Source organism: Rhamphochromis longiceps, linkage group LG7, assembly GCF_057381845.1.
Source record: "Rhamphochromis longiceps isolate RC_006_pf linkage group LG7, R_longiceps_female_GT1.1, whole genome shotgun sequence".
NCBI classification, from domain to species: Eukaryota; Metazoa; Chordata; class Actinopteri; order Cichliformes; family Cichlidae; genus Rhamphochromis; species Rhamphochromis longiceps.
This window is the reverse complement of record NC_140563.1, coordinates 22,428,948-22,455,160: the sequence shown is the minus strand read 5'-3', so window position 1 is coordinate 22,455,160 and position 26,213 is coordinate 22,428,948. Positions and strand designations below refer to the sequence as shown.

At 40.7% G+C, this 26,213-nt stretch overlaps 1 protein-coding gene and 1 long non-coding RNA gene across 2 annotated transcripts in view; both read left to right on the top strand.

Annotated features, from left to right (window-relative positions):
• Window positions 1–5,589, top strand: part of LOC146665287 (uncharacterized) — a 6,362-nt gene extending 773 nt beyond the window's left edge. The window contains exons 3-5 of the long non-coding RNA XR_014912470.1: window positions 3,215–3,290; window positions 3,861–3,894; window positions 5,493–5,589. This is a non-coding gene — a long non-coding RNA (uncharacterized LOC146665287). The remainder of the gene's footprint in view (window positions 1–3,214; window positions 3,291–3,860; window positions 3,895–5,492) is intronic.
• Window positions 5,590–7,268: 1,679 nt separating this feature from the next.
• On the top strand, window positions 7,269–25,597 carry hsd17b12a (hydroxysteroid (17-beta) dehydrogenase 12a). The gene is made up of 11 exons (XM_085412875.1): window positions 7,269–7,576; window positions 16,815–16,861; window positions 18,083–18,158; window positions 19,909–20,016; window positions 20,888–20,952; window positions 21,139–21,183; window positions 21,610–21,644; window positions 22,492–22,573; window positions 22,726–22,791; window positions 23,500–23,649; window positions 23,795–25,597. The coding sequence occupies exons 1-11, from the start codon at window positions 7,408–7,410 to the stop codon at window positions 23,933–23,935; spliced, it is 984 nt and encodes a 327-aa protein (XP_085269001.1). The 5' UTR covers window positions 7,269–7,407; the 3' UTR covers window positions 23,936–25,597.
• Window positions 25,598–26,213: the final 616 nt, after the last annotated feature.

Here is a 26,213-nt window from a genome sequence, read left to right as displayed (position 1 = left end):
AAAAAACAGAGAAGTTCAGCTTTCTAGGAAAAACGGCACTAAAGTCCCTTTAACATTGAAAACATGCGCTGGGTAAATCTCTGCCCTACAGGATTAAGTATTTTCTACAAAATTTGTAAAAATGTCTTGACAAGAAATGATCCGAAGGGTTTTTTTGAGTCTGTACCGATGCTTCTGTGTCTGGATTTAAGCTTAATGATTGCTTACACAGTCAACCACCAGTTTATAAGGTACGGCAAGGAAAGACTAACACACTCTGATACAGTTTGAATTCATTTCCCAAAAATATCTTATGAGGACTGTAAAAACTTTGATATTTGTAATAAAAATTGTTAAATGGAAAAAAGCGATATTGTGTTATACTGATGGACGGTTCTGTTTATTGATGTCAATAGGGTGGACAAAATAATGGAAACATCTTTCAGTATAATGCAATACAATACAGGATAAAGCTGAATCTAAACCTCTCTAAAACCAATCTTTCATTTTAAACCATTTTAAACCTTCAATCACTTTTTGTTGTACTGATTTTATTTACTGATTTATTGTAGGACTGTTGTATCATAATACCAAGGATTATTAATTTATTTTAATTTTGAAGGTTAGTGGCAAGGTTTGCAGAGAGACACCTTTAGAAACTGGCTGAATAAAAAAAAAATATGTCTAAATCTTCATCATATTGAAGTATTCTTCTAAAGGCAAATATGAGACAATCTGAGAGCCTAAATTAACATATATATGTACTTACTGGAGACCTAAATACCTCACATATGAAGTATTTAGAAATTCTACTGCAGGGTCAGCACCTAACTCAGAGGTTATTGTGCCTTGGCGCACACTTGGTGCCAGGTGGCTTGCTGTCCTGTGCGTCATTTTGAAAATTCCTCACAGCAGATACAGTAAGAGCTGGTGAAGTGGCAAAATGGCATTTTGAGATATCGTACTGATGTTGTAAACGTCTGAAATGTCAAGCAGCAGATTAAATGTAAAAAGTTGTGTAATTTGAATGTAAATTTGAAACTGCTTTTAATGCAGATGTAAAACTGCTAATGCCAAACTTAAAAAAAATACATTTTATTTTAACTCCTTTAAATTTTGCTCACATGGTGGTATTGCTTTCTAATTTACTAGATTCTGTGTGCGTGTATGTGTATGTGTGTGCATGTTTATGTGTGTGTGTGTGTGTGTGTGTGTGTGTGTGTGTGTGTGTGTGTGTGTGTGTGTGTGTGTGTGTGTGTGTGTGTGTGTGTGTGTGTGTGTGTACAGAAATTCTGTTTCTGATCACTTTCGTATATAGCTACTAAATGTAAAATTGTGCACAGTGTGTGTAAGAATGACTTCATGCACATGAATGTCAATGCCTTCAAAAACGTGAGCGTCAATAGTTGTCCGTGTGTGTGTAGGAAATTGCGTTTGTCTAAATGTCTTTCTGAGCACCTACGTAGATATATTCCAAGTGTGTGCAACATAATACACATTAACCCACTCATTCCCACAGAGCTGGACATGAAAAAGTAACACTTCTAATAAAATTGTTAATGTAGAATTGCAGGAAGATACCTAGACATACACACACATGCACACACACTTCTAACAGCTGGAAATGGTGTGTGTGGAAATGAAGTGGTGTGTGTGTGTGTGTGTGCGTGTGTGTGTGTGTGTGTGTGTGTGTGTGTGTGTGTGTGTGTGTGTGAAATAGACAAAGCTGAGAGAGACAAATATTTAAACATATAACAGTAATAAATATATAATATTATATTAATTAAACACTAACTTTACCTGTGTGTGGGACTATGAGGCGTTCATCTATGAACAAAACTGTGACACGTATGACACATAAACGTGAAGCTTATTTTAAGGTAACCTTATTTTAAGGTTATGGTAAAAACTAGTTTGTGGTGCCGTCAAGGTGGACGGTGGTTTTAGAGTGTAAGTGGGTAAAATGTGATCAGCTTAGCCTCTGAAAATATGTCAGAATGAGCGTGTAGCTGTGTGGTGAGGAGAGACTGGCTGAAAGTTAAACATGAGCAATGCTTTGTGGTTTGGATTTTTTTAAAGGCAAAATTGAAACTGTAAACATGCAGAAGGATCCCCAGACATAGACACACGCACGCCTAACGGCTCCAATCTGTGTGTGTGTGTGTGTGTGTGTGTATGTAACCACAGCAGAAAAAGCTTAGATAGACAAATATTCAAACTTATAACCTTATATTTAATAATCCTTGGGTACAACTTTACAATTTAGGAAACACTAATTTTAGTTGTGTGTTGCACTACGAGGCATTTCTGAACATTGCTGAACAAAACTGAGACGTGTGATGCATAAATGTGAAGCTTATTTTAAGGTGGTTTGTGGTGCTGTAGTGTCAAAGTGGACTGTAGTTTTGGGGTGTGCATAAGTAAAATGTGGTCAGTGTAGGCTCTGAAAATGTGTGAGAAAGAGTGTGTGACATGCGTGACGCATAAATGTGTAGCTTATTTTTTTCTCTTTTTTGATATCTGAGAGAAAACTATTTTATGACAAACACTTTTTACAGAGCTTTGGGTAGAAATTAGCTGCTGTTCTGTTCATTTTAATGTGTTTGTAATGAAGGAGAGTCATTATTATCCAGGGTGATTTTTGCGTGCGTGCATGTGTGTGTGTGCGTGCATGTGTGTGTGTGGGTGTGTGTGTGTGGGGGGGGGGGGGGGGGGGTGGTAAATTAGCAGTTTATATGTTCAGGGATGCTTTTTGTAGTTTAAAAGCTATATGTTTCAGGAGGTGCAGGGTGTGATGCTGTGAGTGTGTGTGTGTGCATATGTGAGAGTGGGAGTGCAGACACTGTACGTCTGTGTGTCTCCATGTTGTGGACATGCAGGATTCAGAGTTGTGTGTGTTTCTGTGCTCAGTTTCAAAATGGACATTTTTTTCTTTTCTTTTCATTTGTCTGTAATAGTAAGACTTTGATTCGATGGTATAGACAGGAATAAATATTAAATGTGGAATGTTTGGATTCCTTCTTATAAATATGTTTGCTTGCCCATGCGATTGTGTGTGTGTGTGTGTGTGTGTGTGTGTGTGTGTGTGTGTGTGTGTGTGTGTGTGTGTGTGCGTGCGTGTGTGCCATTGTTTAATGTGTGTGCTTGAGCATGTTTCACTTAGAAAAAAAAGACTCCACTGTATGTACAGTGACAGTAAATGTAATAGTTTGTAATATGATGTCTTTTCTTGCAGAACAATGAGATACACACATGGACAGGAGGCTGAACATGCTCATGGGTGGCTCTTCAGCTGGACACACACATGGCAGGTGATTATGTGTTGTATATGTTATCTTATAAAAACAGGAGTAAATGTATGTCCTGTCAAACTGCATGCATTTTAAAATAATCTATCCATAAGCCTGTCCTTAGAAACTGTTTATTAGCTAACAGAGGGAAACTGTAAATGCTATAATTTCATTAGAAACAGCTGATTTTACCTTTTTTAAAACGTTGGGGCACAAGCAAAAGCAAACGTCTCTACTCTCAAGACTGTTAAAATATACTGTGAAGTATGGTTTTATATTTTAGTGTGTATATTATGCTAAAATTGCTTAAATTGTAAATGCAAAGAAACGACCCAGATGAGTCATATTTGCTGTGATGTTTCAGTCGTCAGTCATTTATAAAATATATGAAAATACGAGTTGCTTAAGATTGTTAGACTGCTTTGTTATGTTTGATGAAAATAAAATTTGACTCTCTCTCTCTCTCTCTGTGTGTGTGTGTGTGTGTGTGTGTGTGTGTGTGTGTGTGTGTGTGTGTGTGTGTGTGTGTGTGTGTGTGTGTGTGTGTGTGTACATATGTATTTGCCACTATGCTATCGGTCATTCTCAAAGATCCTGTGACCTTGTTACCGCCGTCGGACCGCAGGTATGTAAGAAATCAAAACATGTAAAACTTAATTATAATAGTTGGTAATGATATTGTAGAGAAGTTGCACTGAATTTGTGTCTCTTGTCATATATTTTTAAGGCTTTGAATATGACTCTCGGGGCAGATATTTGTGAATGGAGTGATCAGATTTTAGAGACCGTTTGCGTCTTCTATAAGTCCTGAGTGTTGCCACTTTCACGGAAAACATTGGGGGCATGTAAAAGGAGAATTACGCCCCATTTTGCTGTGCTGTGTTGCTGGAAGGCTTGTGATAAAAGTTGTGTTTCGGGCTGAAATAAACGTGCTGCTTTACAGACGTTATATTGTCAGGTAAAGAGGCACAAATGGGACAGGGAGTAGTCGCTGTGGGGTGGACAGCTGTGCGTAAATGGCATCCCAGGACTAGTCTGGTCATGTCTGGTAAATGTATGTCTGATGACAGACGTGGCTCGACCTGTGTAGAGCAGAGGTCAGTTGTTTACTTTTATGAAGCTTTGTTCCCGTTGAAGGACACTCTCTGTGCGTCTTAGGCCGTGCGCATTTCAGCACCACGGAGGTGGACAGCAACGCACAAAGGGCTCAGAATTAAAGGAAACCTCGACACATTGTTTGAGTCTCTTCTAAATTCTGGTCAGTGCTATTTAAATATAAAGTGAAATACTGCTAGAAGAAATATTTCATATTTTAAATGCTACTTATATTCATGTTAAAATATGAAATGAAAGGCTCCTAGCTTCAGCAGCGACCGTCGATGTCTCTTTTAATACTTTGTCAACGTCACTCGTTACTCTGAACTTTGTGTAGTTATGGATTTTTTAAATATATATATATATATATATATATATATATATATATATATATATACATAGTGTGAAGCGCTTTGGGGTCCTTAGGGACTAGAAAAGCGCTATACAAATGCAGGCCATTTACCATTTACCATATACCTCTTAATTTCTAGCAATTGTTACTACCCTTATAATTCATGTTTCATAATCAATTTAGGAATATTGCAGATTACATCTGGACAAACTAATGCTGAAGGGAAGGGAAGAAAATATTGTGAGAGTAAAAACGGATTTGTGGTGCTGTGAAGCCAAAGTGCACAGTGGCTTTAGGGTGTGTGGGGGTAAAATGTGGTTAGCATAGGCTCTGATCATGTGTGCGAAAGACTGTGTGCCAGTGTGGTGAGAGGAGCGGGGCAGAAACTTAAACATGGGCAGTGCTTTGTGTTGTGCGACTTAGATGAGAGGTGCTAAGGGTTATCGATACTGGGTGGGGTGGGTACAATTTTCATGTACACAAAATAAAACCCTTGAAATAGGAACAAGCCGAAGCTGTGGTTATATTTGTGATTACGTGACAAGCTGGTAGAAACATACAAATAAAAACATGCTTGTACCTTTTGGTATATTTAATATTAAATGTGCCAAAATAATCCAACATCGTGCACGTGAAGAGTCGGTGGGGAAACTGATATGCAAATGTGTGTGGTTCACTTTCTCTGCGTGTTTAAAGTCTTACAGATACAGACACGTGTGAACATTTTCACGGGGAAATTGTGCACGTCTAAATCCTAACTTTTTCCCTCTTTTTAGCTATTGGACTGCGAGGACGTGGCCGTGACGTGACTGTGGACTTTCAAAACATCTGATAGACCGTGTGCCTGTGTATGTGTGTGTGTGTGTGTGTGTGTGTGTGTGTGTGTGTGTGTGTCATTAGTAAAAATAAATAAAATTATATATATTTTTGAAATCCATTTAAAGACAATGTGATGCTACTATCTTTCTTACATAAATTGTGCCAGGGAAATGTAATTTCCCTGGCACAATTAAACATTAAGTCTATTGTTTTAATGTTAAGAAATTGCCTGCATATATTTGTTGAATAAACAGCCTTATGTCAGAGCCTGTGTGTTGATTATTATGTATTATTATTTAATTCAGCTATGTGATATTGGCTGTGTTGAGGTTGCAGGATGTAAATCGGTATTAAAAAATATTTTAAACATGTGTTTTTTAAAGATTACTTTGTAAAAGATGAGAATTTAACACGACATTTGTAAATGTATTTTATGTCTGCTGTATGTAAGGGTGATTGAGAGACAGCTAGTCACTATACTCTTAATTTTACCCTGTTTGAAGCTGTTACACAACTTGCTGCTCCTTCTCGTCAGTGTCACGTTGACTTCGATCTCTTCTCTTCTGTCAAAGAATACGAGCAGCTGCATTATGTCTACAAGCAAACAATCTTATTCGTATACTTTTGTCCCTCTGCTGAGTACATGACAGCCCTCGTTTTGTCTCGCAGACCTTTTATTTGTCACAATTTTACGTTTAATTTGCGTGTGTGTGAGAGAGAGAGGAAGCATGGCGGCAGATGGGTGTGCTGGAGACTCCAAAAGCTGCTGCAAATAGCCTTTCGGGGTCGGAGTTGGGGAAACAGAGCACATACTGCCGAGCTTAAAATCATGGCAGTCTGTTCTTGTGAAACATCTGGACTCTGTAAGCATGACTGGCTCATTTGTGTGTATGAAAATGTAGACAAAACAATAAAATAAAGCGACGGAACATTGACACGACTGTCTCAATGTTTATGTAACGCGCGCACACACACATCTCATCCTTGCTCAATGTTTTGGATGATGGGGAACTTACTACGATCGGGCAATCTCGCGAGAGTGTGGCTAACAAGAGTGTGGTTGGGCATTGTAGTCTTCCCTTTTGGGGAGCACATTTTTGCATGTTACGACAGAAATGTCTGTGACGGAGTTATCTGGAACAAAGAATTTAATCGGGGCACTAAAAAACCCTTCGCCGCACTTATCTCTGCATATTTAGTAGTTATCAGCAGTGTGATGCAAACAGAATACCTAAAATAGATGACTAACTCGGATCTAGCTAGGAACAGGCTGACCTCACTGATTGGCAATCACTTCAGCCAATAAAGCATGTCCAAATGCTCTCCATTGGGCGGGAGGACGCGCACATTTTTCACCAATGAGAGCATCCTTTCATTCATAAAGTGGTGTGGGCAGTTTTTTTTCGCAGGCGTGGGTTTGGAGGGTTTCATAATCCTGACTGAAACCGTCAAACCTGTTCTGGTGAGAGCCAATACCTGACTCAGGATGGGAGCTGCCGTAATGTTTGTCCAATCACTCCTCATCCCGGTCTCCCTTTGACCCACCCCATTTCATACAGAAAATCGAATGAATGGGGGAAGCTCTGCTTTTGACTGACGCGCAAAGCAGCCTATAGAGGGGCTGGATCAGTCGACGGGCACCTACTGCAGGCAGTGAGGAACAGGGAAGGGCGGTGCAGAGTAGGAGGTGGGCGGTGCACTTTAAATCAGGCTAGACAAGTGTTGGGGGAGTGTGTGTGATGCTACAACCTCCTTATAAAGGGACTCTCTCACGTTGTGGCTTGGAAATTAGAGCACATTGCCTAAAATTGAGGTCTCCACATACACACTCACACACACGCAGAGTCACCGAGAGCCGCTGCCGTGAACTGGATGAACGTTGAGGAAATGATCAGCTGGGCCGAAACGCCTCTCTTCTGGGTCGGTGCATTCACTGTGGCCTCCCTGACGCTGTGGTTGCTCTACAGGCTGCTCACAGGCTTTAGGATCTGGGTTTTGGGAAATGGACAGCTGCTGTCTCCGAAGCTAGGCAAATGGGCAGGTGAGTAGGGTCACATCAATTTCCAAGCCACCTACAGCACATTCACGGTCACGAAGAGGGCAGCTCAGAAGTAGGCAGGTGGACTCTGCTCGAGCACCAGAATGAGGTTATTGAGCGCAAACTTGACTTTGGCACACAAAAAACTGCGTTCTGCGTTTTTTCTTTTTTTGTGGATTCATTCAAGGGGAAGTTGGTGTTGCGTAACAGGCGCAGGTAAGCAGCTGATTGACTGAGAAGATAATTGTCCTTATTACCTCCAACTGTTTTCATTTCTTCTCACGTCAAACACAGCACACAGTCTCCTGCCAAGGGCTCCAGTCAGCGTTTTCAAAGCACATTTGGAACGGTGCGGGGATGCCCCACATTGGTGAGCCAGGAGCCAAATTGCGCAGGCTATGCGCACTTTTCACAGAGCTGTTTTATGTGGGTGAGCTCTTAGCCGGAGCACTACTGAACCACATTAACCCATCCGCATGATGTAGGACAAACCCATATGCTTAATTAAAACGTGACCTACATCTAGATCATCTTGCATGTCATTTTCAGTGGTTTACCCGTAATTCTTGAAACGTGCCTGAAAAATGTGTTCCCCTTCCACAGCATATTTATACTGGCGGCATTTTTTGTATTTCTCATGTCGCCGGTTTCTCACTAATCAGGTCTTCTTGTCCTGTCCTTCGGTTTGCCTTGCAAACCTTTCTCATAAGATTAATGTGTCATTATTGGATTTGACTGTATAATTTACACTAAAAAAACGTTTTTGTCAAAACGGAAGTGACTTCGGAGTCATACCTAAGTGCGTTATGGTTTGATAGAGACTTGTCTCATAGGAATCGCCCTGCCATGGCTTGACCCACTTCTCTAGTCCCTGTTTGGAGAAGACTGCTGCGTCTGGAGCGTCTTGCTGCGCAGTTTGGCAGGCGCTCTCTTTCGCGTCGGGATAGGTGGATATTCTACCCCCTTCCTCTCCAAAAGCCAGGCGGATAATATAAATGCTTGTTTTCCTTTTTCTTTCAGTCACACAGATGTTTATCTGTACATTGTGGCGCACTTCTTGACGAAACCGTCAGTTTTGTAAAATGTATGTTTAATTGAGGCCCTTTGCGCCATTAGAGGGGCTGAAATGTATGACGCAAAGGTAGGGCGGTAGGATGCCTTTAAGAACGACTAATGCACGTTTTTAAGTGATTCTGATGGAATATGCGGAGGAATGTCGGTGCACACCGATGAGTCATGCGCTTGTTCATCGCTTCGTCATCCTTTGGCCATATAGGAATGCCACCTTCACGTCATCCCACCCACCCACAGTATGTTATCAAGTGCAGCACTAAACTTCGCATTAATCTTTTTCCTGCATTTTTATTTACCTCGACTGTTTCATTATACAGTTTTATTCTAGCACAGCCCATTTTGTGTGCGTTTCAAATAAATGTGATCTTCGTTATTTGTAAAGCTCCTGAGTTAGGGGCGTAAAGGATGCTCTAAACTAGAAGATTACATGGATCTTTTTTTTTTTTTTTTTTTTTTTTTTTTTTTTTTTTTTTGGAAAAGGATTCTTACGGAACTTTCCCACTCCGTCACATTTGTTCTTCTCTTACGCTTTACGTAAGATGTGAACATGCCACTCCCTGAAACCAATTGGTGCCACCAGTCTGACAAGTCTGGCGTACGTTTCCAATCACAACGGTCGGAGATGGCAGGACGAAAACAGGTGTGCGCGTTAGGAGAGGTGGGGGCATGTGTGATCGGGATGAGGCGTGCGCCTCCGCCGGTTACACCAGATGTGCGGGTTTGGCCAGTTTAGGCAGTGGTCTGGTTTCTTTAACGCATGCACGATACATCGTTTTACTACCGGTCCCCACCTTTCAGAGATCCTTGTTGCAACAAGTCCTCCTTCTTCCAGCTATTGGATAGTGTGGGAAATCGCTATTTATTTATACCCTTTGCAGTTGGGCAGCATGAATTTAATCTGTAGTGCTGTTCAGTTTTAGTTTCCTACAAGAACAATATGTCCTCTGAATTTATAACTTTTATCATTTTAGAGAATTTAGAGTTTCTATTTACTAATGACAGTGAATAGTCCGTCTGTCATATACAGTTTCTTTGTCTAAGAACACATTTGAAACTGAACTGAAGTATTTGATCAGAAATGCAATTTAAACGTATAGCTTCTTAAACGTATGTGAAGTTGTATTTGGTGGGGGAGGGGGTCATTGTACTTTATTTTAGATGCATATTTCTAGAACGGGCTTGCTTTCTATAAAAATCTCAGAGGAGGCGACTAGTATTTCCTGCTGAAACGAGTTTCAACGTTTGAAGGTAGGTTTAGGTGAAGAACTTGCTTCGCTTTCTATTCAGATATTAGTTTGTAAGGTTTTGTTTCCTCGTAATCACTGTACACGCTGTCTGTGTTGGGCTAAAACTCTGCTGCTCTCATATGCAGAGCAGGGATTTCTCAGGAGTTCCTCTGCCAGTGGTTTTCCCCTTAGTGGATGGGACTCCTAGTGGCTGAACAGCAGCGCTGCAGTATGAGTCAAGGCGGCTTCCCCAGCCTCTCTATTGCACTGTTTTCACATACTCACCCTCCCCATCCCCTGCCAGTCTGAACCATCTCTACAGCTCAGTTCTGTTAAAGATATTCAGCAAAAGAATGGCAGCTCTCTAAAAGACATTTGAAATTTACATTTAATTGCCCTTTTATTTATTTTTATTTAGCAGCTTTTTAAGATTATTTGTGGATTCATGGGGGGGTATATTGCACAAATCTGCCTTTCAGGCATTTGATAACAGTTTAAAGGATTTAATATTTGGTGGTATAATGTTATCAAATTGTTTAGCATTTAGCATTGCTTTCAGTTCCAGTAGGGAAGCTTTCCAGTCTAACATGCAGCAGCCCTCGGTTTTCTGGTTTTTCTGCTCCGTGCTCCCTCCTCCAGTCTTAGCCCCCAGCATCCTGTATTATGTAAGGGAGCCGGTGTCGGTCCTGTTGCATGTGTGTAGATACAGGGAAATAAACTGAACCAAAGACATGCCCCCCCCCCCTTTCCTTTTTTGTTAAAGCAAAGGTGGGGGGCATAGTGATGTTACATGTGCCCTGGAATCCACCCCTCCGGCCCTGTTCCCCCAATTCCCTTGACAGCAGAGTTTATTGAGGAAAATGGTCCCATTATATAAGAAGGATGCAGCCATTCATCAGCTCAGCACATGAGTGACAAAGGCTTGGGTCAGCACTTATGCAAGAATTTTGCTCAGTTCGGCTCAGAGAATAAACCAGGGATTGCGAGTTTATCAACAGACCCAGCAGGCAAACCAGAGTTTCAGTGCTGATTATTATGGGAGAGTAATCTTCAGTGCATTTTTTGTGAATAGACATAAGGCTTCATTCATGTTAAAAAAAACAAACAAAAAAACATCCACATGTGTGAATGAAAGCCAGCTTTGTGTGTGTGCGCGTTTCAACTGAGGCAGGGTCTCCACTTTATCCTTGTGAATGTGCCTTCCCTTACTGCTTTGTGTGAGTGTGGGCGGAGAGGAGAACACTGCTGTTCATGTGATGAACACGCTCTGTGACACGTGCCTGAGCCAGGGATGTTGGGTTTTAAAAAAAAAGAGGGGGGGCAGAGAAAAATCTTCCTCATCTCAACCCCCCACCTCACTTCATTTCACCCATCTCCCCATACAGCAAGTGGGTCTGTTTATAGCTACAGTATATTCCTCTGAGTATGTTGGCTTCAGTTTTATTTTTGTTTCACAATTCTGCATCACTTGAAAATTAATGTATTGGGGTTTCAATAACTGAGGCTCATAGAAGAGCAGTTAAACATCTGATCCTTTCTTTGTATATTATCTGTATTTTGGATCCATTTGCGACTAAATTCTGACAGTTGTATTCTTGCATGATTGTTTGGCGTCTCTAGAACTTAGACAACTTTACTACAAATTTGTCTGTTGCTCCACTAAACATTTCTGCTTTCAAACTGCCACTTAAAGCCCTTAAGCTTTAAAAAACTAGCAGAAATCCCTCCAAATGTTAAAATATGAATGAATTACATTTATTTGGCTGCAGTGTTTCTAGCTGAAGCTCCAGCACCTTCCAGATTACTGACATTTTAAGACATGCACACATAACCAAGATGTAGAACAGTTCAGCAACTGTCATCTGAAAGCGCCGTACTGGACCAGCAACATATTTCTTGTTGCTGGTTTTACTGCCTCGTGTCAGGTTACATCAGTAATTTGGTTGCGAGCCAACATGCCAGCGAGGCAGTTTGTTCAGTTTTAAGTGTCTGTTGAAATGAACTGCTAACATTTTGGGTGTCATTCTTTCTGGGTTGTACCTATGCACAATAATGTACTGTATCAAGTTTTAAAAAGGCCCAAAACATCATAAAAGACACCTCACATCCTGGCCACTCCCTGTTCGAACTGTTGCCCTCAGGCAGACGGTACAGGGCAATCAGAGCAAGGACTAACAGACTCAAACACAGTTGTTATCCAACTGCAATAACACATCTGAATACTACAAAAAAATGTCCATCACGCCACTCTTGTGTTAATCTATGCACGGTCTGAAGCATGTGTGTGGGAATGTATGTGAATGTTTTACTGTTAAATCTTATTAGTATTTTAAGTATTCGATCTATTTTATTTATTGAATTTTATTGTTTTATTTATATTTTGATATTGCTAGGGATGATGCAATGATTGGGGACCATTCTTAATTTCGTTGTTCTCATGACAATAAAGATTCTGATTCTGAAGATGGGTACATAACTAACTGCTACATTTACACTTGTTTTAAAGATGTAATCAAGCATACAAGTGGTTGAAAGCTATCATTTTTCTTTTTTTAGTAAGTAATAGAAGCATGGGTGTAATTCACTTTAGTTCTGTACAGCATGCTATTTCATTGTACGCTTTGTCTGAAAGGTGAAAACAAATCTCCTTACTGAACACACTGCACATTCCATCCTTGCCTTAGCAGCACACGGTCAAAGAGCAAAGTTTTTCCAGCTCAGAAATCATCTAGTCTCAAACCAAGTACTTGTGTGAAAAGAAATAGATTTTTAAACAAGGCATGTGACTGAAGGTGGGAGAGGGGGACAGGACTATTTTTTTTGCTCTGTACCCAAATATAGATGCTGCTTCTATCTTTGGCAGCTCTGAAATACACATTCTCTTCTCTGTCTCACACCCACCCTCCCCTCATCTCTTCTCCCTGTTCAAGCTTATTTTATATCAACCATGTGACTTGCCTCCCCTGCTATTTAAAGCTGTGTGGGTGGGGGGCTGGAGAATAGGGGGGGAGGGGTATTTTGGTTAAGGGATGTAGACTTTGGAGGAAGGGGCGGGTTTGTCTTTGGCTCTTCTGCTGCATCCCTCCCTCCGTCCCCCCCTTTTTTTTTTTCTTTTTTTTTTTTTTGGGAGACATAGGAGGGGCTGCTCGTTGATAGGCAAGTTTAGGGTGCGACAGATTACATAACAGTACGTAACAGGAGTGGGGCATACAAGGACCGCAGTCTCTCCTCACTGAGAATCTTAATTGGGGGTTTGGTGTTGGTGGCGGGGAGGGTTCTGGGGAGTTTATAGAATTATTTTAGTTTTGCCCTCCTGTCTGTAAGTTCATTTTTCTGAGATGAAATAAGACTACACCATGCGGGTAAACACCCCTAAAAACTAATTATTTTACTCTCATTGTGCCAGTGAATGATCGGTATATTAATAAAGATTGGATGTTGTGTCTTTGTCCTTTAACAGCTGCTTACCCTCTCATATAACAGCTCATGCAATGCAGGTTAGTCTAAACCGAAGATCCTTTAAATATCATGAGATGAAGACATTGTGCTCTTTGTCTGCCGCTCACCATATCCTTTTTGTTTTATTTATTTTCCCCCTAGCCTGCAGTGCTTTAGTTGGTGTTGGGGCTTCAGTTGGAGAGATCGGGATGCAGCAGCAGCAGCCTGGCTGTTGTGACAATGGTTGTGGGGGATCTTGTTGGTATTCAGGTGTTGCGGCAGGCAAGCAGGCAGCTCCCAGACAAGGCAGTGCAGGCGCTGCTATTTTTACTCCTCCTGCTGCTTTTTTTAGACCCTCGAAATAGTGAGCAGGCAGTGGCAGGGCTGCTCCACTGCTGAAGAGGGAGGGAGGGAGACGGAAAAGGCTGGGGGGATGTCAATACCTCAGGACATGTTGTGCAGCACTAAGCACAGCAGAGCTGCAGTGCAAACGCGCCCCCGTCAGGGCGCATCAAAGCCTACATGATGGACCAGTTTTCTCTGAGGTGTTGAAATGGGGTGGGGTGGGGGAAGACACACTGGGGGGGGACTGGGTTCAGAGCTGAATGAGAAGCAGTGGTGCACACACAATGGTGCCAGCGTGTGGCGTCAGTGTTACGGTCACTCACGTGCTTGCTTGCATAGATCCTTCCTTGCGAAATTGCATCTGTGTGTCACTTTTGTTCACGTAAGAGCGATTCTCTCCTGCTGGGAGGCCACTGGCACATGGGTGTCACTGACTGAACTGTGTCTTTTGAACATTGTGTTCTCCGTACATAATTCCATACTTGTAAGTTTCAGGTTATGCAGCTTAGCTCCACTTATGATGGCTCAAACACAAAATCTCTTAAAACCAGAAGAACCGTGTCGTCATCCCACTGTACTAGCTTCCCCATTCTTCACACGGGTGAAGACGCACACGTACACACATTTGACTGTCACTCAGTCCTAGGAAATGATTATTGAGAAAATGGTCCTATTATATAATGGGTGGGAGGAGTATAGTCATTCATAAGTGCAGCACGAGGACTTGGAGAGTGCGGCGAGGGGGCATAAGGCCTGGGGAAAGTGTGCAGGGTGGACTTGGTTGTCTGATGCACTGTGGAAAATCACAATTCACAGTATGGTGACCTTAAAGAGTTCTGATGAGTTCTGAGTATTTTTCTCTTTCATTGTTGACTTTAGTATAAAACAGTTTTGTTTGTTTTTTTTGGTTTTTTTTTGTTCCCACTTTCCTGTACAGCAAACAAATCACATCACCATTATAAACTTTAGGTTTCCACTCTCTAATTGTCACTCCAGAATCATTGCTCATCAAATGGAAGATAGGCCAAATGGGTTTTAAGGGCAGGAAAAAAAATGTTAAAGGTTTTTGTATTCTTGAAATGCTTGATATTCATAACCTGAGCGCATGTATCTAAGTGATAGATCAGATGAGTAATGTCATGTTGCAAAAGATGATGCATTTGTAAGGCATGCAAATGTATTCTTGCACAGGATCTTCTTTCAGGTTAAAGTTCAAGCAGCGTTGATGCGTACGCATTTCTGCTGCATTTTTGATGCATTCCTGCATACAAGTGTAATCCGCAGGTTAGTCATGCAAGAAAATGATACTCGTGTCCCAGCTGCCCATCTGTGGGGTGAATTTTCCCCAGTGTACTGAAACTCAACTGGTTCATCTAGTACTTTGGTTTCAGCTGTCATTCTTGTCATTCTTGGTTTCATGGCTTATCAGTTTGTCGTCCTTTTTTTTTTTTTTTTTTTTTTTTTTTTTTTTTTTTCCCTTTCCCCTTTTTAGTCAGGGCTTTTCCTCAAATGTTGATGCAAGTTGTTTCAGAAAAAGCTTTCTCTCTCCGTTACCTCCAGCAACCTTGTGACTCCAGCTGTGCTCATTTCTGTCATCTAAAATAGTTTCACACTCATCTTTGTTTGAGTTCATTATACTTGAACAGATGAGAGCTAAGATCAAAACTCGCATGAAGGTCATCAGGAAAGAGGCTGCTGATCCAGTTCTCGCTAAGCACGTCTCATGGGATGATGTTTTCACTTACTGTTATATTGTGCGTTTATGGCTTTATTTAAAAGAATAAGGCCTGTAGCTCACAGGAAATAAACCCCATCTGTTTCAGAATGTACCACAAAATATATTTTTATAGACATTTTTACCTTGCAGCGGCTGTCTTGTTGCCTTTTTAAGCTGCCACCTGCATCTGCATCAAGAGCCTGATTTGGTACATCCCATGCCCATTGAAGCTTTTCTGCTAGGAGCATTTCATTCGTAACATAGGGGGGACGTTTAAAAATAACCAGGGATCCTGCTCTCTTTTTCACTTCCGACTTTGTGCTACTCTCTCTCACTCCTTTCACTCCCCTTTATCCCCTCTACCCTCCCCATCTCCCTCTCCTCCACCGCAATCCCTATTCCGTGTCTTTCTCCTTCACTCAGTCGCTCTCTTGCTTCGCTCCTGTTCTATTTTTAGCCACCCCTAGGATCCCTCCTCTCCCTCCCCACCACTGCCACTCTCCCTACCCCACTTCCCCCTCCTCTTTCTCCTGCTCTATGTTCGTCATCGCTCCCTCCTCTCTGCATCCCCTCTCTCATCTTGTCTTTTTTTTCCAGCTCTTTGCCAGAGAATGTCCTATGCCTCCATTAATCTTTCATCATGCCTTCCTATTATATTAATGATTTACAACTATGTGCTTGTATATTTGTAAGTACCCCTCACACTCTCACAGCCTTTTTTTTTTTTTTTTTTTTTTTTTTTTTTTTTTTTTTTCCTCTCTCCCTTCTCCCCACAATCCTCTATCAGTCAAGTAGAGGCTGGGGTTGATGGGCAGTGAAGGTTTAAAAATAACAGTTTGCTTTGCAAGGTGAGGGAAAACTCACTCTGAACATCAGCCTCAATCTCTGCATTGTGGTCTCCTTGTGTTTTTGGCATTTCTTCATTAATTTTTTTTTTTGTCTTTTTTTTTTTTGTTAATCCTCTGCTGTTACCAAACAATTTCATTTTTGCTGCTTTCACCTACAATTTGCAATATATGCACCCCTTGTGCATATACTCTTAATTTGAAAATCGGTGAGTATTTAAGTCAAAATGGACTTGACTTATCGGAAAAGCTGTCGTCATAGAACTTAAAGCAAGGCCTCCCTAAACGGCAGGTGAATAGTATTGTAGGGCGTGTCTGCCACATAAATCAGACTTATGTACATGTCGTTCAGAGATTGACATGCAGAGATGACGTCCGATAAGATGGTGACAGACTGACTCCGTTTTGCAGTCACCTGCTGCTTCTGATGATGAATTGTGGCTCATTCAATTTAGTTTACCTAGATTGGGGAACTAGTTATTTCAGTCCTGAAGTCTTCCTCATTATTTGAATACAATTCAACTTGACCCCGGCCTTGCTGTGTCACTGTCTCAAGAGAATCTGTACTGAATCCTGGCTTCTCTGTTTCTCTACAGTTGTGACAGGAGCCACAGATGGAATCGGGAAATCCTATGCGGAGGAGGTGAGGCTCCCGAACCCTTATTTATTTCATTTCTTTCACTGAAAATCTATGACTCATGCACATGTGTGTGTATATAGATATACACCATGTACACTCGTAGGGGAGAGCTCTTAAAGGCCTATTAACATGTAAAAGTCCTCCCTCTCTCTCTCTCTCACACACACACACACACACACACACACACACACACACACCTCTCTCTTATTGGTGCTTGTACAAGGTAACAGCCACACGTTGAATAGGGGCTACCCTGCCACGTGTCTTCGCACATAACAGAGTGGGAGATCCGGCTGTATCATGGTCATGTAGAGCCTTTGACTCATACTGTTAGGGCTACAATGTGTCTTGTTGTTTGTCATGCAGTGATGGGCAGCATTTTGTTCCTTAAATGTTTAGGTATATTGGTAATTGTGCACAAGCACTTGATAGAAATGCTACTTTATTTGTGTATCGGTTCAAAATAATGAGATTCACACCAGATTCAGTCAAAGGGCTCGACCTGTGCTATAGAAGCAACAAACAACATAAGTGGTCAACAGGACAAAGATCTGAATTGTCACAATCGCTAGTCTAAAGCCTTTTTAGTTGGAAGGATTTCCACAACACAGTTGACAGAACAAATGTGTTCATATATGAAAGTTTGAGTCTTTGTACTGGATACTTTTTGCATTATTTTTGTATGCTGGGTTTCCTTCTTTGAAAAATTATTGTATTGTAAAACACAAATTTGCCTTCTAAGCTTTGTGTGGTACACAGTTGTAGTCACAGCATTCCAAATTACTGCTGTTTAAAGGCTGTTCTGACCTGATTTGTTATCTGAACTTTTGGAAACTCTGTGGGTTCTTCAGCTGAAAACCTTTTGCTCATGGTTGAAGTTCTGATCACCAGCAACAATCCTCCACCTTAAATTTATTTAAAGCAAGGTTGTGTACTCTGCACATGTTTGTGTGCCAAGAAATCACTGTGCGCAGTGAAAGTGGTTTTACAAACAGAATTTCCGGAGAGTGACATTTAAAAAGCTGCTGTGGAAGCAATGATGACAGGTTTGAGAAGATGATCTTGAATGGAAGAATATAATAGACTAACAAAATCTGTTGCATTCATCTGCAATGCTACAGAACAAACATTTACAGCTAATGGCTTGTTACCTACTGTGACATTGTCCTCTGTGTGTTGAAAGTATGGTTGAACTTGTGTCACTAACTGTTTTTTGTGCTCTAGTTGGCTCGTCGAGGATTTGCCATGATGTTGATCAGTCGTTCTCAGGAGAAGCTGGATGATGTGGCCAGGTCAATTGGTAAGCGTGCATAAAAGCGTGCGTGTGTGTATTTGTCTCTTCAACCTGTTCAGGGTTGAGAGCACAGCGAGTGGGATGATGAGGATGCGTGTATGACAGCGCAGTGCTGCCTAACGGGCCGTCAGCTACAGGATTTCCGTTCAAGTGTTTAGATATTGAAAATGAGGAGTTGGACTTTAGCCAGAAAGTTTACTTATTTTAAAACAAAAAGATCTGAAATGTTTCACTTTGTTGGGGAAGGTACTAGTGTGCATATTCAAAATTTGTTTTACAGACTGTAGCATTGTTGAGAGCAGTTTCACTATTTAGATTTGTTCTCCAAATCCCGTTATTTCACGCTTTGTGCACCCTGCCAACTCAAGGTTTACTCTGCTACAACACTGACCAACTTGTAAGCGAACAGAGCAGGGTGTGTTTTATTTCCTTTGTGGATTAAGGCTGACGGGTCAAATATCTGGCCTGATTGAGGAAACTCTCAAACGTATTCCTGTTGCAATATGTTTCACACGGATGAGGTTTCCCCATATTTGAGTACATGATGAATGGTAAATGAGTGTCCGTATGATTTTGGGTGTGGGTGGATAAAAACTTTTGTCCTCTCCTATTTTGTCCAGTTGCCAGATCTAAACAGAGACCCCCACCCCCTTTGCTGTTTAATGGTGTCCTCTCTGCAACTCTCTCTTTCCATGTCTCTGACGTCTCCCACAGCGCAATTTCCCCTGTCGTGCTTAAAGTCCACAGAGGGGGCTGATGGGTAGTCACGAGCAGGGTGCAGCGTGCCAAACTCTGGCACTCCTCCCTCACGATTAATCTGACAAAAATGTCCCTCCTTAACATGTAACCAAGACAACCCACCCTGTCCCACCTATCGTCATGGGTTTTTTTTTTTCTTCTTCCTCTCCTCACTGCAGTCATTTCATTTGACTCTCGATGGCACTCATCAACCACGTCAAATTACTTATCCCGTTCAGCAATCAGTGAATTAATATTTGTGCTTCATCACCACATCACCAGCCGCATTTAGCAATCTCACTGACAGTAGCTATGATGGCTAATGATGATCTGAAGTCGATAAACATTTTTCAGAGAGGCCCTCTGCTTCTTTTTTTTTTTTTTTTTCTTTTTTTTTTTTCTCTTCCCCCTGTAAATCTCGTCTCAAGTCTGACTGCACACACACTGACACACTACTGGTTTTGGCCAAGGCACATCAGAGGAATTTTCCTCTTGTAACTCCCTTGGCCGCCTATCAGCTAAACGAGTCTTTGGACAAAATTCTAATTGCAGCAGGCACGTCAAACATGACGAAGGAATGGGGGGGAGGGTGCATGACGGAGGGGGAGACCAGCAGGCTGGTTTGTTGGTGCACAGTGCCCTCTGCAGTTGATCTGTCACAGAGTGGTTTCATGCTGCTATCTACGTTCATTTGAAGGTTTTGAGACACAGAGCTGCACTGTTGTTGAGCCGTGTAATGAGCTTTTAAACAAAGTCCTGGATCATTTGTGAGACATAATATGAATATTTGACGTGAAGGCATCACCCACTTGCATGAATGCTTTTAAACAAAACCTAAGTCATGCATCCTCCTTGCCTTTTTTTTAAAACTTGTTGTCACACAATTTGTTCAATACAACTTGGATTTTTTTTTTTTTTTTTTTTTTTTTTTTTTAATGGTTTTGGGTTCTGGGGGGTTATGCTTCCATTCCTAAATATCACTAACTATGAATAACTGAAACGTGTGTCTGCTTCACAGAGGAGCAGTTTAAAGTGGAGACCAGGACTATTGCTGTTGACTTTGGCAAGACTGACATCTACTCGAAGATTGAGGAAGGTCTGGCTGGTCTGGAGATTGGAGTTCTTGGTAAGGGCTGACTGCAGCTTTTCTTCTTCTTTACCTTTTGATGAGGACAGCATTAAGAGGCTTCCTTGATCTTCACTTTACTGTAGACAACTTCACACGGCTTCTCTTTAGATGTCAACAAAAAAATGGACATTCCCCTATCATATACATTCAGTCATCATAAATTGCTTCCTTAGCATGTGGGTGCGATGTTTATCAAGCCGTGCTTATTATAGAATTTGAACTTGATATTGAAGATTTTGGTGAAGGCAGATGTTTCATACTTACGTTCTGCATGTGCGAATCAAATAAAAATGAAGTTGGTCTGAACTTCTTCTGAAGAGCAGGTTTAGGCACTTTTTTTTTTTTTAGTTTAACATTAAGGGCAAAGCTGGCGACTTGTACTTGCTTTTCAGTCATGTTTAGCGGTGTTGGGTCATCTTCAGCATAGTTTCATAATAATTTAGTCAAGGACTCGTTTCATATATTCCACCTTTCTTTTGTTTGTCCTGAGATTAATCTTCATGTGTTTCATAAAACAAGTGTTTTCAAACTGAATTTCTCAAGGCATGTTACATATTTATAGATGCACTCTTGGTTCAGCTGTTGCTTTTTTTTTTTTTTTTTCTTTATTGCTTAGGCTCCAGAATTCACACTGTCATTTTCAGCTTTACATTTAAGGAACCCTTTGTTCTTTTTATGATACCAGTTGTGCTCTACTGGTTACAAGGTGTGGCTGTGTCTACTGTGGAGTTGAATGCCCGTTTCTACCTTTTTTGCTTTTGCTGCCACCTAGTGGTGAATAATTGAGGTGGTTCCAGTTCTCCAGCTATATGTAATTGAATTAAAATAGCAGAATAATTGATGATTGCTCCCCTTTTGTCATTAACAGTTAACAATGTTGGTGTGTCTTACCCCTACCCGGAGTACTACCTCCACATTCCTGATCTGGATAATGTGAGTAATCTTTACTTAAAGATGGGAACTTTCAGTTATTGCATGTTTTCTGTGATTGCAAGTGTAAAGTCCCGATATTTTTAGTCTTTCCTGCTCGTTTAAGACATACTAAGTATTTGTTTCTACAACTAAGAGCAGGCAATCAACACAAATGGTGCTTTTTTTTTTTTTTTTTTTTTTTTTTAGTTCATCACAAATATGATCAACGTCAACATGACCTCAGTATGCCAGGTAAGTGTGTTTCTGTCTGAAAAAAATTTCCGAATGGATTGAGCCCAGTGATTGCAAACTACATACACTTATGCATGTACTTGGTGTTTTGGGGTTTGTTTGTTTTGGCTTGGATTAGTTTTTGTATGGCTCAGGCTTTATTTCCCCCTGTTGTCATTGTTCTCCATTTTCATTTTCCTCTTCTGCTGTTCCTACCATGGTACCTGCAGTGTCTCAGTTGTTCCCAAAGCAACGGTGAACTACACCAACGCTGTCTGTGCTCACCACCCACGCATCTCTCTCTCTCTCTCTCTCTCTATTTCTCTCTCCCTACTTTTAGTATTTCTTTTTAAATAAAAGTCTATCCTCTGTTTTGCCCCCCCCCCCCCCCCCTTCTAAGTTGTCATTGTCTCTGATTTTTCACTGAACTTGTGTTATTATTTTTAGATGACCCGTCTTGTGCTACCAAGAATGTGTGAGAGGTGAGTTATATGATGGGGCTTCCATGTTTTGCGACATTACTGCAGTCAAAATATTCCTGTAGTAAATGATGGATGGTGGCACCGAGCTACTCAGGGAATCTTTATATTTAACAACACCCCTCCACCCTTTTCTTTTAGAGCAGTATTTAGGAGATGACTGTAACAAAAGATGGCTTTTTTTTAGGGGGGGGGGACAAGAAATCTTCACCTAGCATTTTCCATGACTGCATCTCTTTCCCTCTCCTTTGTTCGCAATGCTGACAAGCTTTCAATTCACACAAAGTGCTCTTCCCACCCGATTGGCTGCTGCGTTCCCATGTGATTCCTGCCAGCCAATGGTAGTGCAGGCACATTTGGTGCCGTGTGAGGCTGGAGCGTCTCCACTACATCACTGCAGCAACCGGCTGCCATGGCAACGCAAACAGCCACTACCACACTGTTTTAGTGTGTGTGTGTGTGTGTGTGTGTGTGCAGTATCACTTTGTAATTGTCGGTGCAATAAGCATGCATAGACACAGGGCTTCCACGGGTAAAAATCTTATTCTGTGGATTTGATGATTAAAAATAAGGTCTTAAAGTGTAGCCATTGATCTGTGATCAATGTTTCAGGAAAGCTTTTTAATGTAGGATTGTCATGATACTGAAATTCCAGGTTTGACTTAGGCTTTGTTTGCTTGTTTGTTTTGATGTGGCAAATATGCAAGTAAAAATCAACCCTGTAATGTGTAATTTTAAGTGATGATTGTTCCTGGAACTTGATGATCTCTGTGTGCTGTAGCCCAAAAAGAGCCATCTTCATTTCACATACAAAATAAGTTCAACATTTACCTTCCTGTGCTTTCCCCAGGTCCAAAGGTGTTATCCTAAACATCTCCTCTGCCAGTGGCATGTACCCATTGCCTCTGCTCACTGTCTACTCTGCAACTAAGGTATGTACAGTGTGTTTGGCACTTCTAAAGAGGCAAGACTTCTTTTCTAGGAAATGAGAAGATGAACACAACCTTTTTTTTTTTTCTTTTTTTTTTTTTGTTTGTATATTTTGGACTGTCTTAGTAATTTTGGCGATCTTTCATTCGTGCAGGCGTTTGTGGATTTCTTCTCTCGTGGCCTTCAGGAGGAGTACAGACGTCAGGGGATCCTCATCCAGGTAAGTAGAGTCTGAGAAACATGACAATCATTGAAGCCTGGATATGAGTCTATGATCTATGAGAGACTAACTAGGAGCTTTCATTATTTGTCAGCGTGTGTGCACATTAACTTTTAAAAATGTTGTACAAAATCATGTAAAGGTCATTAAAAGCTTTTCTGAACTTCACTCTTTTGGACACAAAGTAAAGACTGGAGTGGCTGTTAGACCAAAGTCAGTCAGCCCTATTCTTGAAACAGAATCTTGCAAGTTTTGGAAATCTTAATGCACTTAGGTTTTTAATAACAAAGTTAAACATCTTTTTTCAAAGAGTCTTCATTGAAGGAGTAATGAAATGAACACACAGAAGTGTTCTGCTTTTAATGAGAAGCATTTTTTTTTTTAAACCTGATGTTCCACATAAAGCTGGTTTGTTCTGTTTTTAGAACTCTGTAGTCTTCACTCATGTGCCACCTTGTGGTTGGACCAGGTATAGGAGTTTAAGTATAACACAAAGTTCAGGGTCTGCCTTTTGTTTTTTCCTTGCATTCCAAATCATCACTTTACAGCAAAGATTTTGTCTTTTGGGTTAAAGAGCATGTTACATATTAAATATGGCTTACCCGAAGTTAGTTTAGCTTTCGTGATTTAAACAGTCTGCTGGGAGTGCTTTGCATATTTTCTAAGCTTGCTGCATCTTTTTTTTTTTTTTTTTTCTTGCTCCTGCAGAGCGTGCTCCCCTTCTTTGTGGTCACTAAAATGACTCGTATCAAGAAACCCACCTTGGACAAGCCCACCCCAGAGCGCTATGTAGCAGCTGAGCTCACCACTGTGGGTCTGCAAAGCCAGACCAATGGCTACTTCCCTCATGCTGTCATGGTAAGAGATGGCAACCTCAACAAAATTAGTAATGTTGATAGATGTGCAAAATGTTGGGGCCCAAATGAATAATTCTTATTGAAAAGCTTGAATGCTGAACACATTTTAAAGTTGCAGTTTAAATTCATTTTAATTGTGAATCCAGGGCTGGGTGACCACCAAGCTGGTTCCAACCAGCATTGTTATCTTCCTGGGAGCCACAATGAACCGCCTGCAGCGTACGGGATACCTGCAGAGGAGGAAACTGCGAGAGCAGAAGAACGGACAGAGTTTGAAAACTGAATAGGACTGTGGCTGATGACGCTGCCAGCAGCCACATTGTTGTGACCCACTGCAGCATTTAAGGAAGAGGGGAATGTGTATGATTTATCTGCCAGGGTTGCCTGAGATTTCACCTTTTGTGCCTACAGTAAATTTGCACATCAGGGCACGTGTGGCTCTGACTAAAACTGCAACCTTCTATCCTTATATTTATCTGGGCAGACATGACCAAAGAAGCTTGGAAGTGAAATGAGGATAAAATGCTGCTTTTGGAAAAGGACATTGATATTAGTCACTGACACTGATGGTGGAAATGATACAGCCAAAAACAGAGGGATTTGTTAACCCTGCTGTTGTAAGCAGTGGAAAATGGTGGTGGGCATCTTTTTATATACATTTATAGGCTACACCAATCAGCCACAACATTAAAACGACTTGCTGAAAATTGATTAGGTATATCTTGTGCTGTTAAAACTGCTCCAGACTGTCTGCATGGACATGGGACCACTGAATTGTTTGCAGCAGATTATTTGGTGCTGTGGGTTGAGGACTGGTGCGTCTGTGTCAGTCTTTCTGGCATAAACCATGAATGCTCATTCAGATAAGGATCTGGGGAATTTGAAGGCTGAGTCTATATCCTGGATTCTGCTGTATTCCTTGAACTTTTCCTGAGCAGGTTTATGTATTATGGCAGGACGCACAGTCTTGCTTTAGGGGCCTTAGGGGTATGTTCGGTCTGCATAAATGTTTAAAATTTATATTGTGGAAAAATAATCAAATTTATTCACCTTACTTGGTGGTTTAAATGTTGTGGCTGAACGGTATTTATGATCTATTTATTTTATATTTGTATGAACACAGAAGCCAAACTCTGACTTTAAAAAAAACAACAACAAATTTTTAACTTAGTTCTATTTACAAATTGAGCTGTTAAATGATGGCAGTGCCTGCTTTCTGTTGTGCCAGTTTATTTGCACCACTGAGCTCATCTTATGTTGCCTCCTTTTCTTTCTTTCTTTTTTTTTTTTTTTTTTTTTTTTTTTTCTGATTGAATGTTTAAAATGACACTTTGTGGTGGGTTTTTAATTGCATCAGTGTAATATTTGTTGTAAGCCAAAGCATCTGATGGTTAACTGCCTTTCTTCTGGCATTAATGATGGAAATGGTCTGATTTTGTGAACGGGTGCTTAATGGTTCCATTTATTATGAAAGGATGTTAACTGGTGCTACGTCCAAAGGAACTACTGAATTGTTCTTTTTCTTACTACTCTAATCAGTTTTTTGTTGTTATTTTGTTTTTTTGTTTGTCTGTTTTTTCCACTGGTTTTTTTTTTTCCCTTTTTTTTTTTTTTTTTTTTTTTATATCTGATTATGTTGGCTAGATCATTAATTGTGTGGCAAATTTACATCCAGTTAGAGTTGAAATGACAAAGTGGAACATTTTTTTACATGAAGACTGGTTCACATGACACCAAATGTTGGCTGTGAAAATGGGGGAACTGTTTCTCTTTATTTCCCAAATCAGTCCCCCATATTGAGCTGTACCTCAACTAAGTGGCTTTTCTAGCGCCATTCATTTCGTAGAGATCCAAACTGGAATATTTACATCAAAATGCACTGTTTACATTTATCTTGCCGATTGCAACTTGTCTTTTCTACTGTTTGTTAATAAAAGCTTTAGCAGATAGCACAGTGTCTTGCCTGGTGTTTGGTCTTGCAGATTTTTAACGACTTTAAAAATCTGTGATAAGAAATCACAATATAAAAGTCTTTATTTCTTGATGTAGCAAATTTAATTTCCAGACTTGGGGAAATTCAGTTTAATTATATAGCACCAAATAAGTTATTAGCAATTGTTAAATAATATTACAAAGAGAAACCCTACAATCATATTACCAAATATGTGCTCCCTATGAGCAAATTCTTAATATGATTAGAGGAAAGAATGGACCCTGGAAAAATCATGTGCCAGTAACTTAAGTTCAGGAACACGGATCTGTTGGAGGCATGCAACGGGAATCCCTGTAAGGAGAATGAAAAGTGGACAGGCTCAGAATATCCTGGAAAGTCTAATGCCTAAAGCATAGTCCCCTAATCAAGCCTTATCCTAAAAACATTTTGAAGCCCAATCTTATTAAGCTTGAAAAGGGAAGCTTATTAATTGACAACTGTCTTGCCTTCACCTGCACCATTTGGATATTCTAATGAATGATGGTCACTAATTAAAATGATTTATTTAAATTGTTAATTCTCACTGTCTAGAAACGTTCATTGTGTCCATGTGTTAATATACGTTCACTTTT